The sequence below is a fragment of the Hemitrygon akajei genome, chromosome 19, assembly GCF_048418815.1.
Source record: "Hemitrygon akajei chromosome 19, sHemAka1.3, whole genome shotgun sequence".
Lineage (NCBI taxonomy): Eukaryota > Metazoa > Chordata > Chondrichthyes > Myliobatiformes > Dasyatidae > Hemitrygon > Hemitrygon akajei.
In genome coordinates, this window is record NC_133142.1 from 8,208,515 (window position 1) to 8,225,216 (window position 16,702).

General features: G+C 41.1%; 1 protein-coding gene across 1 annotated transcript in view; it reads right to left on the reverse strand.

Annotated features, from left to right (window-relative positions):
* col7a1 (collagen, type VII, alpha 1) overlaps positions 1–16,702 on the reverse strand; it is a 325,194-nt gene that overhangs the window by 263,882 nt on the left and 44,610 nt on the right. The window contains exons 4-7 of the mRNA XM_073072948.1: positions 10,726–10,885; positions 10,038–10,131; positions 9,453–9,614; positions 3,320–3,483 (exon numbers count right to left, since the gene is read on the reverse strand). Coding sequence (XP_072929049.1) covers positions 3,320–3,483; positions 9,453–9,614; positions 10,038–10,131; positions 10,726–10,885 — 580 coding nt within the window. The remainder of the gene's footprint in view (positions 1–3,319; positions 3,484–9,452; positions 9,615–10,037; positions 10,132–10,725; positions 10,886–16,702) is intronic.

The following is a 16,702-nucleotide window of genomic DNA, read 5'->3' on the forward strand; positions in this document are numbered from 1 at the left end:
GCTTATAATGTGAACAGCATTATAAAAGGTGTTATAACATGTTAAAAGAGCAGTGCAGTGACACAGGTAATAAAGAGGGTGGTGGAGGCTAACTAGAATGATTGATCAGATTAACTGCCTGGGGGAAAAGTCTTTAAAGAAGGTGTGACATTTTAGTTTTAATTGCCCTAGAGAGCAGGTGGTGGATGGCCGTATGAGCAGCTGGTGCACATTACAAGTCTTGGTTATGCATCCACTGATGGCAAGCAGACTCTGAAGAGTATTGATAATGGATGAGGTCTCCCATCTTGTGAAGACACTGCCCAGAAGAAAGCAATGGCAAACCACTTCTGTAGAAAAATTTTCCAAGAACAGTCTTGGTCAAAGAAAGACCATGGTTGCCTATTGGCATACAACATGGCACGTACTGAATGAACGATTTTTTTAGGAAAACCCTATTTGCTGGGTGGTTAGTGTCTGCAATATTTCCCGTCTGCTTCTTTGCCCTGGACACATGCAAGTCCTGCAGTGAAGGTAGACTGCAGCCAATGTTTTACAGCTGATCTGAACAAGCCCCAGGTTAGTAAAAGCCAACCTCACTACAATATTCCTGCCTTATTTGTCAGTGTTCCAACTAGAATTGGAATATTATCGTCACATGCACAGAGATATAGTGGAAAAACTTGTCTTGCATACTGTCCGTACAGATGAAATCATAACACAGTGCATTGAGGTAGAACAAGGTAGAACAACAGTCATGCGAATTAAAGTGTAACAGCTACAGAGAACGTGTAGTTCAGGTAGACCAATAAGGTGCAAAATCATAACAAGGTTGATTGTGAGGTCAAGAGTCCTTATCATTAAGAGGTCTGTTCAAGAGTCTGACAACAGCAGTTTGAGCCTGTTGGTACGTGCTTAAAGGCTTTAGTATCTTCTGCCCAATGGCCTAGGGGAGAAGAGAGAATGTCCGGGGTGGGTAGGGTCTTTGATTATTCTAGCTGCTTTACTGAGGCAGCAAGAAGTGTATACATAGTCCATAAAGGAGAGACTCTGGAGAGTTTTCTGTCCACTTGATCTACACCTTTGTGAAATCATCTAATTAAAGACAATTCACTTATGTCTATAAAACCTGTAGTTTCTACCACCTAGAAGGACAATGGGTTTTGGAGCAAACGTGAAGGGGGAGAAAAGATGCAAAGATGTTTGTAATTATTGGGGGCTGAAATTAAGATTGGAAGTCTTTTGTTGAAGCAAAACATTCAATGAAGAATGAAGTGGAAGACAGGACAATGACGGCTTTGAGATGGTGACTCAGTGTTGTTTCAGAGAGGACTCAAGATTATACCCCAGAATTAGGTTTTTTATCACTGCCTCCAACAGGATCACAACCTTGTCCTTGGGTTCGGAGGCTCAGTGTGTCTCAGTGACCTGGAGAGCTATGCTAGCTGGAGTCAGGGCTTTATGTAGAGTCACCCATGCCAACCAGGTCAAAGGGTAGAGGACAGACTAAGAGTGGTCCACCGGTCTTCCAGGTTTGGGGGTTCAGCTCAGGGCCAACAACCCTGACTGATCAAACAAAATGGTTGCAGAAACAGCAATGAAGGATCCTTCTACATCTGGGTGCGACGGTATTCCTGAGTCTCCACTCAGGACTTGCATGACTGACGGTAGTGAAAACCGAGAGGAAGCTGCTGACACGATGAAGGAAGCCCTGAACACCGCCAGAGATGGAGGACCTTCATTGCTGCCCTAAACGCCAGAAGTGTAATGGGCAGTATCTTATTATCATGGACATACGTTGTGAAAATCACTGTTTCGTGACATCAGTACCGAGCAATACAGTAAAAACTATAAGGTACAATTACAAATATAAATAAGTAAGTCGTACAAAAAGGGAGCTAAATAGTGAGGTAGCATTCATGGGCTAATGGACCATTCAGAAACCTGGTGGTGGAAGTGAAAAAGCTGTCCTAAAATGTTGAGTGTGTGTCTTTAGGCTCCTGTACCCCCTCCCTGACGCTGGTAATGAGAAGAGGACATGTCCTGAGTGGTGTGGGTCCTTAATCGTGGATGCTGCCTTCTTGAGGCATCACCTGCCGCAGATGTCCCTGTGCTGGGGAGTCGAGTGCCCATGAGTTTACAACTCTCTGTCTGGTGCAGTGGCAACTCCATACCAGACAGTAGAATAGTTAGAATGTTCTCCACTAACATCTGTAGAAATTTGCTAAAGTATTTGGTGACATATCAAATCCCCTCAAACTGTGAATGAAATACAGCCCCTGCCGTGCTGTATCCCCTTACACTCAGTGGCCACTTTATTAGGTACACCTGTACACCAGCTCGTTACTACAAATATCTAATCAGCCAATCCACTCAGTGCATAAAAGCATGCTAACATGGTCAAAACGTTCAGTTGTTGTTCAGACCAAACATCAGAATGGGGAAGAAATGTGATCCAAGTGACTTTGACTGTGAATAATTGTTGGTGCCAGATGGGGTGGTTTGAGTATCTGAGAAACTGCTGACCTCTTGGGGTTTTCATGCACAATAGTCTCTAGAGTTTATAGAGAATGGTGCAAAAATTAAAAATCATCCAGTGAGTGAAGATGCCTTGTTAATGAGGGAGTTCAGAGGAGAACGGGCAGACTAATTCAAGCTGACAGGAAGGTGACTAATTCAAATACCACACAACAGATACAACAGTATCTGAATGTACAACATGTTTGTCCTTAAAATGAATGGGCTACAACAACAAAGGACCACAAACGTACACTCAGTGGCCACTTTATTAGGCACAGGACATACGTAATAAAATGGCCACTTGTTGTATTTCTATCACTCTGCTTTCTATCTCGTGTTTTCTCCCTTCTCTAGTTCTGAGGCATTACCTCAGTTCTTTCCCCATCATCTAATTTCTAAATGGACAATGACTGTTGTTCAGTCATTTTAGTTGAATCCTACTCTTCATGACCTCATAGGGTTTTCATGGCAAGATACAGAGTAGGTTGGGACCTGGCTGGGTTTGAACTCGGAACCATCTGCTTTGAAGTCCAGTACTGATGCCACTACACCACCAGCCAGCCCCATCAATACTACCTCGTTATTTTTTCCTCTCTTTTTGTACTACTTAATTAATTTAATTTTTATATCTACTTTAAATTGTAATTTATAATTTTATTGATTATTATTTATCGCAATGTACTTCTGCCACATTACAACAAATTTCACGACGTACGTCAGTGTTATTAAACCTGGTTCTGATTCTGAGTATCTCCAGTATTTCCCACTTGTACTCGTACCTTTGGTCTAGAGGCGCATGCTGTCAATGTACAATGCTCACCTCTCGGAGTTCAGCTGTGATCGGAAAACCCAGTGCGTTGAGAGGAGTGTATTGGATTTTATATCCCGTCACAGGTCCCACAGCTGCAGTCCAGCGAATCTGCATCGATTCAAAACTTCTGTCACTGAAGATCAGATTAGAGGGGCCCCCGGGCACTTGGGTAGCTAAGAGAAACAGCAATTAAACAATTTCAAATTTGGACACAAATTGATAGCCTTTTAAAATTACAGTCAATATACATTACCACTCATAAGCACACATCCTTCATATTGGGAAATAGAGAGGTTCTGGCCAACATGGATAACGTCCCTCACCTTAACAGTGAACTTCTCCACAACCTACAGACTTACTCTCGAGGACTTTACACCTTATGTTCTCAACATTATTTATTTACTTTTATTATTTTCATGGTGTGTCTTCTTTTGCATGTTGGTTGTTTGTCAGTCTTTCATTATGTATAACTTTTCATAAATTCTAATGTAATTCTGTACTTGCCTGTAAATGCCTGCAAGTAAATGAATCTCGGGGTGCAGGAGCCATGTATATATTTCCTGTCTGTTTTGTATTTTGTGTTGCGTGTTTATTATGGGTATCTGTCGGGTGGGGTTGGGATGTGGTAACTTCGAAGAGTATAGTGGCAAATTCACACTTTGTCTTTAGTTCAGTTTTCAGTCTGATTAGAACAGGGGATAGGTTGAGGGAATAATTTTCTTTAAGAACATTTCACTTAGTTACTATCACGGCAAAACTGATCCAAGTTGATCCAAAACCATTGCCACATGCCTGCGATCTCAGACGGAGCTGTTATACTTGCACGATGCACCCATAGCTCCGATGATTGCTCCAAAGAGTCAGACTCCCTATTCTTATCCTTTATTAGCAAGCGTACAATTAAGTATTATTGAGTGTTATCTCAGTGGTCAGTAAAGACATGGCCTCCATGGTCCCAAACTACAAACTGATATGAATTAAGTAGGAATGCGTGATTTATTCCCTTTGCTTTTACCATGCTCCCATTAATGTGACTAGTCACCATAATACACATAATAAACACACAGCACAGGACTCATGGCTCCGACAGTTATATTTCAATATGCTAATTACCTTTGAATATGCTCAGACTGCTTATTTGTTATATTATTAGTTTTAGTTTCATTAATTTTTTTATCATTACAAGATTGTTCACCTTTGCAGGTTTCTTAATAAAAGATCGAACATACTTTCTGTGACTTAGAACTTCATTACGTATTGGAATGCGTCATACAGTGTCAAACTGTGCTTAGTCTCTGTGTGGTTTTGGTTTGTTTTAAAGTACCCGCGACATCAAGGTAGTATATACTATATAATTTATGAAAAATTATACATATACAAATTATCCATCACTTAGGATAATTTAGGAGCTTTGTAGTAATTTGTTTCGCTGTGTGATGAACTGAGATGGAGGCTATGAGCCTACTCCAGCTGCTCCAGATCCATTGACTCATTTTGGTTCAGAATGCTGTTACTTACTTTTACTGTTTGCATGATTTGTGTCTTTTTTTTCCTTTCTCTGCACTTTGGGCGTTGGACTTTCTTTTAACTTGGGTGCTTTCTGGTTTCGTGCTTTGTGGCTGCTTGTAAGCAGATGAATCTCAAGGTTGTATGATTTATACGCACTTTGATAATAAGTGTACTTTGAATTTTGATCCTTCATCATCCCTGGTTATGCCTTCTTCTCCGCCATCAGATAGGAATTACAAGATCTAAAAGACCTACACGTAATGATTCAGGAACAGTTCCTTCCCCTTACTGTCAGAATTCTGAATGGTTCATGAACCCATGAACACCACAATATGTATTATTTTTTCATAAATGATGCTGTATTTTCCTGTAAATACCTGCAAGAAAATGAACCTCAGGATGGGATATGGTGACATTTACATACTATGAGCACCTTATACAGGATCCATTTGAAGTCTAATTCATGAGTTTTTGTGGGTCAATAGCAGAAGATACCTGATAACCTGGCAAAGGATCTGATTGACATAGATCCTGCTGCAAGTATGTCGATGAGTGAATATATATTCAGTGGCCAAATATTCGGTACAGGAGTGTACTTAATAAATTGTCCACAGGCATGGAACTGGTATAGTCATCTGCTGCTGTAGCCCATCCACTTCAAAGTTCAAAGTGTTGTGCATTCAGAGATGCTCCACTGGACACCACTGTTGTAATGCATGGTTATTTGAGTTATTTCTTGTCTGCTTGAACTGGTTTGGCCATTCTCATCTGACCTCTGTCATTAACAAAGCATTTTCACCCATAGACCCGCCACTAACTGGATATTCTTTTTGTTTTTCGCACCATTCTCTATAAACTCTGTAAACTGTTGCATGTGAAAATCCTAGGAGATCAGCAGTTTCTGAGATACTCAAACCACCCCATCTGGCACCAACAATCATTCCACGGCCAAAGCCAATTAGATCACATTTCTTCCCCATTCTGATGTTTGGTCTGAACAACAACTGAACCTCTTGACCATGTCCGCATGCCTTTATGTATTGAGTTGCTGCCACATGATTGGCTGATTAGATATTTACATTAACGAGCAGGTGTACAGGTGTACCTAACAACATGCCCACTGAGTGTAGAACAGTAAAAGTTCAAAGTACATTTATTATCAAAATATGATTACTATATACACCATTGAGATTTATCTCCTTACAGGCAGCCACAAAACAAAACTCATTTTAAAAAACTGTCAAACACCCAATGTGCAGAACAAAAACAAATCGTGCAAACAATAAAAGTAAGCAACTAACATTCAGAAATGAACTTCATGAAAGTAAGAACACAGCCACGAAACCAGTCATCACCGCAGTCGGTCTAGCAGCCGGTAAGTTGCATTGGACACAGCCTCAGTTCAGCGCAGAGATGAGTAAACCTCATGGGTCCTTCTGCCCATAGTGTTGTGTTGAACAATACAGTATAAACCTACTCTACAATCAGTCTAACCCTTCCCTCCTTGCATTGGAGGTGATGGTGGCTGTGGTAAACTATGTATACCTGTCTGGACATGCCCCCTGCTGACTGCTCCTGTGGCTCATCCCACAGACCCCTGTATAAAGGCGATTGGGGCACTGCTCCTCCCTCAGTCTCCGAGATGTCGTGCTCCCTTTTTGCTGCTAATGAAAGCCTATCGTTCACTTCCAGTCTCCGAGAGTTATTGACGGTGCATCAGTGGCTAAACCTACAAAGCACCTTAACAAGAAGGGCTGATGACAGAGAACAAAAAATGTTCGACTTACACATTGAGTACTAAAATCATGAAGTCATGTCGCTGCCGTACAAAACTTTAGTTAGGCCACAAATGGAGTATTGTGTGTAGTTCTGGTCACCGCATTACAGGAGTGAAGTGGATGCTTTGGAAGGAGTTCCCCAGGGTGCTGCCTGGATTGGGGTGTATAAGCTTTAGGTAAAGGTTGGACAACACTGGATTGTTCTCTCTGGAAAGTTGGACGCTGCAGGGTGACCTGACTTAAACATGTTAAATTATGAGTCATTTTCCCAAGGTTAATGTCTGATGAGGGGTGCTCTGTGTGGCAAACCAAGTGTTGAAAGGCCTAGGTAGAGTAGGCGTTGAGAGGATGTTTCTATTAGTTGGGGGTGTTAAGAACGTCCATTTAGAACAGAGATGAGGAGGAATTTCTTTAGTGTGGTGAATCTGTGAAATTCATTGACACAGATGGCTGTGGAGGCCAAGTTATTGGGTATATTTAAGCAGATGTTGATAGGTTCTTGATTAGTAAGGAGTCAAAGGTTAAATTGAAAAGGCAGGGGAATGAGTTGAGAAGAATAATAAATCAGCGACATCCAAATTGAGCAGCTGCTTAATTGGGCCAAAATGTACTGGTCCCAATGTGTCCCAGTTAACTGGAATCCACCATTCAGTATATACGTTTCTAACTGTAACTTGTAGAAATATTTTTTATGTATTCCACAGTATTGTTGCTGCAAAACAACAAATTTCACAACATCACATACACAAAAAGGTCAGCAGAGGCTGGAAATCCAAAGCAACACACACACAAAATGCTGGAGGAACTCAGCAAGCCAGGCAGTGTCTATGGAAAAGAGTGATCAGTCAATGTTTTGGACCGAGACCCTTTATCGGGACTGGAAAGGAAGGGGAGAAGCCAGAGTAAGAAGGTGGGAGAGGAAGACATTCAAGGTAGCTGGTAATAGGAGAAACCGGGAGAGGGGGAGGAAGCCAGCTCTTTACTACATCTCCTCTCCCTCTCCTGGTTTCATCTATCACCTGCCACTTCTGTACTTGTACTTCTCTCCCCCACCTTCTTACTCTAACTTCTCCCCTTCCTTTCCAGTCCTGATGAAGGGTCTCGGCCCGCGACATTGAGTGTTTACTCTTTCCTATAAATTTCACGGCATACTATGTGTCAGTGATCATAAGCCTGATTCTGATTCATCCAGACAGATCATTCTGTACACAACTGGAACTACAACAGATAAACGAAAAAAAACAGAATGCAGAATATAGTTACAGTTACAGAGAAAGTGCAATGCAGGCAGACAAAGTGCAAGAGTCATGGTGAGGTAGATTGGGAGATCAAAATCTTCTCCTTAGTGTACAAGAGGCTCATTCAACAATCGTATGATGGTGGAAAAGATACTGTCCTTGAGCCTGGTGGTACATATTCTCAAGCTTCTCTATCTCCAGCCCAATAGGAGGGTGAAAAGAGGGAATGGCCTGCACAGGGGGGGGGGGGGGGGGGGAGAGAGAGGTCCTTGATTACATTGACTGCTTTCCCAAGGCAGCAGGAGTTAGTGGAAGGAATGAGGAATCGGTTGATGAACAGGGCTGTGTCCAAAACTCTCTGCAATTTCTTGCTGTCAAGGGCAGAGCAGCTACTCTAATAAAGTCATAGAACACTATACAACATTAGCCCCTCAGGTCCATGCCAAACTTTTATTGTGTCTCGACCCATCAACCTGCACCTGGCCCATTGTCCTCCATACCCCTCCCATCCATGTACCTATCCAAATTTCTCTTAAACATTGTAGTTGAACCCAAATCCACCTATTGTGCTGGCAGCTCATTCTACACTCTCACCACCCTCTGAGTGAAGAAGTTTCCCCTCAGGTTCCCCTTAAATATTTCACCTTTCACTCTTAACCTATGACCTCTCATTCTAGTCTGACCCAACCTCAGTGGAAAAAGCCTGCTTGCACTTATCCTATCTATACCCTCGATTTTGCATATCTCTGTCAAATCTCCCTCATTCTCCCATGTACCAGGGAATAAAGCCCTAACCTATTTAACCTGTCCTATAATCTAAGTCCTCAAATCTGTGCTGGATCTGGATGGGGAGTTTGCAACAGATCATTCAGCTCATTAATGTTACCACAAAAGCTCTTGTCTGTTTTTGGGTGCTACAATAGCGTAGCAGTTGGCGCGACACTGTGACAGCCTGGGGCATCGGAGTTCAGAGTTCATCTCTGGCACTGCCTGTAGGAATCTCTGTACATCCTCCCTGTGGAATGTGTGGGGATCCCCCCAGATGCTCCGGTTTCCTCCCCCAGTCCAAATAATAGTAATAGACATCCGTTAGTCTCGAGAGACCATGGATTTGCACCTTGGAAAGTTTCCAGGGCGCAGGCCTGGGCAGGGTTTGTATGGGAGACTGGCAGTTGTCCAAGCTGCAAGTCTCCCCGCTCCACGCCACCGATGTTGTCCAAGGGCCGATACAACTTGGCACCGGTGTCGTTGCCTTGCTCAAGGACACAACACGCTGACTTAGCTGAGCCTCGAACTAGCAACCTTCAGATCACTAGACCAATGCCTTAACCACTTGGCCACGCGTACCAGTTACTGTAGGTTAACTGGTCATAGTAAACTGTTCTGTGACCAGGTTAGAGTTAAATCTGGTTTGTCGGGGGTTACTGGGGTGCCACAGTTCTAAGGGCTGGAAGGACCTACTCCGCACTGTTTCGCTAAATAAACAAATAAATTTAAACAGCCCGTAAGCAATGAGAATCCCAGCACATGTGCATGTTCCCAATGCCCTAGTAAGAGCCCCATGTTGCAAGCAGCTAAACGCATTGAACAGACCCACAATGTGCTTTCCATCTTTACCTCCTACTTCATCCAGGGTGCCCCCCGTCGTGGAACAAACCCTCTTGGAAATCAGCGGCGAGAGAGTTTTTAGGATCTTGAAGTCAGTCACAAAGAAGGAATAATCCTTGGTAGGCTTTGAGGTAATCTCATCAAGTTCCTGCTTATCAGCATTCTTAATCCCTGGAGTGGAGGGAAGAGAACGTTGAGCCATCAGCCTCATCACCAACGAGCATCAGTACCAGAAATTACTCTTCAATTCGGATTCAGATTTAGCTCCTGTACATCGAAACATGCAGTGAAATGTGTCGTTTACACCAACAACCAACACAACCTAAAGCTGTGCTGGGGGCAGCCCGCAAGTGTTGCCACACATTCCGGTGCCAACATAGCATGCCCACAATATTCAGCAGAACAATACAGACAACAATAACAGAACAATTGTAACAAAACAACCATTTTTCTCCACACCCACCCACCCACAAACGAATGGGTCTCCAACCCCAGGACAGTCTGTCTCGGGGCCACCGACTTCCAGCGGGCTCACGGACCCACAGATACCTCCAGTGTACAAATACCACCCAAGTGAATGGACAAAGAACCTACCAACCGCAAATAATTTAACATCTTGGCTCCGCAACTTTAAGGCTGGCTGATTCACGTTATCCTGTGATTTCCCATCGGTTATCAAGATAGCGATCTAAACACAAAAAACATCAGCCCACAAGAGGTTAAAGACCCTTTTGATGTTTACTGCATTTTCGCATTTGTTACCATAAGACCTAGCTCACGCTGAAGCAAATTGGCACAGAGGGAGGAGAGCACTTCTTTTGAACCCATAGCCATCGAGCAGACTGAGAAGTAATGCGACTCAACTCCATTGAGATATGCTGTTCTGATAGTGCGCTCACTGATTAAGGACATACTGTATGCCCAAAGCAGATTTTCCTTACCTTGCCAGATCTGACAATCAAAACAGAAGAACCTACCATATAGGCCATTCGGACTCTAAAATTTGGTAAAATTGGTAAATTGGTTTATTATTGTCACAGGGGGTATGAAAAGCTTTGTTTTGCATTCCATCCACACTGATTATTTCATTACAACAGTGATTGAGGTGGTACAGAGGAAATCAATAACCGAATGCAGAATAAAGAGTTACAGTTACAGAGAGAGTGCAGTGCGGACCAACAATGAGGTAGACAAAGTCATAATGAGGTAGACTGGTATTGTTAAGACACAGGAGATATTTAGCGGGGGAAACTTTTACAGAGAAGCGTTTTCTCTCACGTACCTTGGGAACTGGACGCCTCAGTCTGGAAGATCCAAAGAAGTTGTCTGCTACGTATTTCAGGCCAGCCCCCGTCCTTGTGTTCCCACCTTTGTAATGGAGGTTGCGGACTGCGTGTAGCACCTGGGATCCTGTGTTAAAATCTTGAAAGGAGAACTCAACCCTTTGAAGAGAAACAGATACTGAGCCAGGCTAAGAAGGGCTTTGAGCTGGTTTTTAAGTTGAAGGTTGATGGCGTGGTTAAGAAACTGGTGCGCTAGCCTTCATTAATGTGGGGATTGAGTTCAAGAGCCGCGAGGTAATGTTGCAGCTCTATAAAACTCTGGTTAGACCGCACTTGGGATATTCGTTCATTTGTGGTTGCCTCAATATCAGAAGGATGTGGAAACTTTGGAGCAGAGGAGGTCTACCAGGTTGCTGCCTGGATTAGAAAGCATGCCTTATGAAGATAGGCTGGGTGAGCTATGGAGCGAAGGAGAATGAGGTGACTTGATAGAGGTGTATGGGATAATAAGCAGCATGTATCGTGTGGACAGCCAAGGCAGAAATGGCTAATACAAGGGGCATAACTTTAAGATATTTGGAAGGGGGAATGTCAGAGGTAGACTTTTTTTTACACAAAGAATGGTGGATGTGTGGAATATGCTGCAAGGGGTGACAATAGAGGCAAATACTTCAGGGACATCTAAGGGACTCAGGCAGGTACATGGATGATAGACAAATGGAAGACTAGGTGGGAGGGAAGCTTTAGATTAGTCACAGTGTAGGTTAAAAAGTCTACACACAATCATGAGCTGAAGGACCTGTCTTGTGTTCTGTGTTCTGTGTTTTAAGGGGTGTAGGAGGGCAAAGCCAACTTTATTACTCTACTGACCTCAGCAAAAGGAATTTCACTGAATCAAATTGATGTAATTGTCCCCTAATTGTAATACATTACATGGTACAACAGAGTTAATGGTTTCATGATGGAAGAAACACAAGTCAGAGTTTGAAACACAAAGAGCCTGGAGAAGCTGGAATCTGGAGCTATACACAAAACACTGGAAGAATTCAACAAGTCAGGCAGCATTTATGGAGAGAAATGTTTTAATAAATGTCTCTGGTCATCTGACAAGCCAGGTCAAGGGCCTCAGCCTGAAACATCGACTATCCATTTCCTTCCACAGATGCTGTCTGACTAGCTGAATTTCTCCAGTGTTTTTATGAGCCAAAGATTTTCCATTCACTCCACTGATGCTGCTACATCACTCCACTAGTTCTTGACTATAACACCATACTCTGCTATGTTCCTCCTAACCCTCAACATCCCAAAAATCCTTGGACTCATTCTTCAGCTTGTAAAGCTCTCTGACACTGTTCCCTTTAACCCACACACATGAGCAGCCACACAGTAACTGAAATGCTCCCACGCACGTAGCCTTTGTTGCTACGCGGCTGGAATAAAGACAGTCAAGAAGTTTACAAAGTGTGAAAGATTTTCTTTGTTGTACTGTATTTCATTATGCCCTTCAATTAATGAATAATATCAAAAGTATGTGATTTTTCAATTTTCATTCTAAATATGCATAGTAGGCTTATTACAAAAAAAACTCCCAGGTGCGTTGAACCCTATCATTAAGCGACATGCAAGCATTCATTAACTCTTTATAAATGATAGCTATTAATCATTTTTGAAAAGTTTTAAACTGAAAAATAACATAAGCCAAATTTAAAGAGCAGGCCAAGGGGTAATTCAATAAAAAATCATGTAAAAAATTCCTAACCTGTAAATATCTGAAAAAATGTGTATTACAGATATCATGTGTATCCATTAACTGTGAAAAAGACATTAAACAGTCTTGTAAAAACAAATCTAAAAAAGTTTTTATTCCCTTAATTTTCCATGTTAAAAAAGCCTTATCCAAAGTTGATGGTTTAAAAAAGAAATTAGAATAAATATTATTAGAAAGTAGAAAAGCATTTAATTCAAAAAATCGACGAAATTGAAACCAAATTTTTAAAGTATGTTTAACAATAGGGTTAAGAGCTTGTCTACCTATTCTGGAGAGCGAAAACGGAAGAGGAGCTCCTAATAAAGAAGCTAACGAAAACCCCATTACTGAATTCTCCTCCAGCTATAACCATGAAGGGCGATCTTGGTTGTCTATATCATAAATCCAAAAAGTAATATAATGAATATTAATTGCCCAGTAATAAAATCTAAAGTTTGGTAAAGCCAGTCCTCCATCTTTTTTTGATTTTTGCAATAAAAGTTTATTCACTTTAGAGCTTTTATTATTCCAAACATAAGACAAAATCAAAGAATCTATTTTATCAAAAAATGGTTTTGGAACAAAAGAGGGAACTGCTTGAAATATATATAAAAATTTCAGTAGAATAACTATTTTTATAGCATTTATTCGACCTATCAATGGCATTGACATAGGTGACCATTTAGAAAGTGCCTGTTGAGTATATTCAACTAAAGGGAAGAAATTCTACCTATATAGGTCTTTAAAATATTTTGTAATTTTGATACCAAGGTAAGTGAAATGGTTTTTGACAATATTAAAAGGTATTTGATCATAATAATCAGAATAATTATTAATAGGAAATAATTCACTTTTATGTAAATTAAGTTTATATCCAGAAAAAGTACCAAATTCCATAAATATAGATAACATAGATAACTAATAAATCATCCGCGTATAACGAAACCTTATGTAATTTATCCCCGCTCCTAATACCCTGCACAAAATTAGAATCCCTAAGCGCAATAGCAATTCAACATTCACTTTCAGATAATCAATGGAGTAAAATTTATTATTTAGTCAATAATTCATCTATCTGCGCATGCCATATCTTAATTCAGTTTAAGATAGTACACAGGGCCCATATGTCCAAAGATAAATTGGCACATACTTTTCCGAATACAAGCCCTATTTGTGACAGATGTAACACAGAAGTGGCTACTCTAACTCATATGTTTTGGTCATGTGTAAGTTTAAATAATTTTTGGAGGGATGTGTTTGCAATATTATCTAAAGTTATAGATATGGATGTTCAACCTAATCCACTTATAGCAATTTTTGGGATTATTCCAGAGGAAGCAAGCAAAATGTCTGCTTCCGCCCAACATGTGATAGCTTTTTCAACTTTACTGGCTAGGAGAGCTATTTTGCTACATTGGAAAGAACCTAATCCACCTACTGTTTTTTATTGGCTCTCCTCCATTATGTCATGTCTAAGCTTGGAGAAAATTAGAAGCCGGACATTTGATACATCCTTTAATTTTGAACAAGTCTGGCGACCCTTTATTCAATATTTTCACATGATTTAATCTATTTTTATTTATTTATTTTTCTTTATTCTCTTTGGGGAAAATCCTTATCAATGAAGGATCGGAGATGACTGGAAAGGATGTTTTTTTTTCTCTTCTTTTTTTCTAATGTTATCCTCAATTGGACTGCCCAATCTTTCTTTTTCTTTCCTTTTTCTCCTTTCTCTTTTTTTTGTTTCAGTTTAGTTAGTGGGGTTTTTTTATCAATAAAATTTCCAATCTTTTTGTTTATGATTGCTATGAGGAGTTGTTTTTTTTTACCATTGTATATATAACAGCATAATATTTTATCTATTTGATTTTGACATTATATACTTTCTCTTTTTATTATTAGCTGTTTATATGTCTTTTATATTATCTACTTGCTAAACTCCTCCTCCGATTTGTATATTCTTTATTTGAAAATCAATAAAAAGATTGAAAAATGAAGTGACAAAAGAACATTTAAAGTGCCACAAACAAGAGAAAATCTGCAGATGCTGGAAATCAAAGTGACACACACAAAATGCTGAAGGAACTCAGCAGGCCAGGCAGCATCTATGGAAAAGAGTAAACGTTAAATGCTTCAGGATGAGACCCTTCATTTAAAGTGCCACGCAGTTTTCAGGCCATGTAAACATTTCTAGCTCAGAGCAATCGTTGGTCCACGCACCTGTGTAAAAATTAAACTAGGGGAAACGTTACTCTTTGGGGTAGATCATTCCAAAAGTTCAAAACTCCTTGAGATAAAATTTGGTCTTTGCCTCCATCTTAGATGGGAGACACTGCATCGAGAGACTATACCCACTGGTTTAGGTTTCTCATCAGGGGGACCATCATCTCAGTGCCTACTGCCTCAGAATGTTATGTTTCAATATGATCAGATCACTTTCGTGAATACAGGTGAAAGAAGTAACCAGGCACCTTATTTCCCCATTCTCCCATGTTTTCCCTTCTCTCCATGGCAGCCAGTTGCGGCAGCTTTCATGGCGCATCTACCTTGACACACTTCCCATGATGCTTAGCGGCCATGACACAGCAGCTGCAGTGTTGCTAAGGGGAAATCATGTAGGCTGCACTTTACTGCATCAAAACTGGAGGAAAATGCATGCATATTTTGTTTTTAATTACTAAATTTTCAGAGCTTTAACAGCAAATTCACCACCTATGAGCAAAATGTAATTTCTAAACAGTTAAATTTTTGAATTTCCCAACCAATCTGTCCTTAGGGGTTTGAATGATTCACTAAGACTCCTACTAGCCTGAACAACATCTTCAGTTTAAAAAGGAAAGCATTCATTGCCTTTCAGTAACCATGCAATCCCCAAAGCGTAAAAGCCACAAACAGCCTGTTCTCCCAGCCTGCAGTCTTGGCTTCTTCAAATCTCAGTGGGACTGGTGACTTGCACCCAGAACTGGACACTCAATTATGAATCACTGCAACGGCCTGAAGAATGGCAGCCAGAGTGAAGTCAGGACAGATGCAAAGTCCATTAAGGCAACTTTGACCAGATTCGTGAAATGTACTGATGTGGGTGAGAGATTTTCAAGTGTCTAGATTGCAAAAACATTTGCAATGTTTTGTGATTATTAAACCATGTTTCACTTGTTTGAGGAAAACTTGAAAGATGAAGTGAAAAACACAAAAAATTCTGGAGGAACTCAGCAGGTCAGGTGGCATCTATGGAGTGGGTTGAACAGTCAACTTTTCAGGCCGAGATCCGTCATGAGGGCTTGAAAAGAAAGGATAGAATGGCAGTATGAGAAGGTTGGGGAGGAGAAGGAGTACAAGATAGAGGCGATAGGTGAGATCAGTTGCATTGGGGAAAGGGTTGTACATCTTTATGCCCTTATTTCATTGATGAAGACTGAACAGTGAAAAGGTTGTTTTCTCAGTCTTGTAGCCAATATCCTTTACCAAATTAATGACCATTCATTCATCTGACACTTCTGGGATGAACTAGATATGGTGGCCAATGGTAGCTGGACTTCCAACATGAGCCATACCTCATAGATGATGAGCTTATTGAGAAATTTTACTGCCTCCAGTGAAAAGGCAGCAGGTATGGGACATCACCACTGTAGTTTCCACTCCAAGTCGCATACCACCCTCTCTCTCCCCCAGAAACTCTGAACTGTTTCTCTTCCTGCAGATGCTGCCTGACATGCTGAGTGCTCCCAATATTTTCTGTTCAGTTGTGTCTGTGCAGACACAAGAGCCTTTATCTGATCTGGTGTTTCAGGGATCTTATTCTCTTCAAACTGGATCCCATGTCCCATTTGGCTAAAACATCAAAGATTTTTTTTTTTAAACGACATAGATTGGGGTATCGTCGCATTGACATTCTTTCCATCTGCCACAAAAGGTGGGATTTCCCAATGGCCACCCATTTCAGTTTGACTTCCCATTCCCATTCTGTTGCCATGGCCTCCTCTACTATCATGATGAGGTCACTCTCAGCTTGGATCAGCTCCTCATGTTCCTGGTCAGTAGCTTTCAAACTGACAGTATGAACAATGATTTCTCGAATTTCCAGTAATTTTTACCCCTCTCTCCTTTCTCCTTTCCTATTTCCCATCATAGAACATTGAACCATTGAACATTACAGCACAGAAACGGGCCCCTTTCTTCTCACTAGCCCATTATCTTCCTTTGGTTTCCCCTTCTCTTCCATGGTCCAC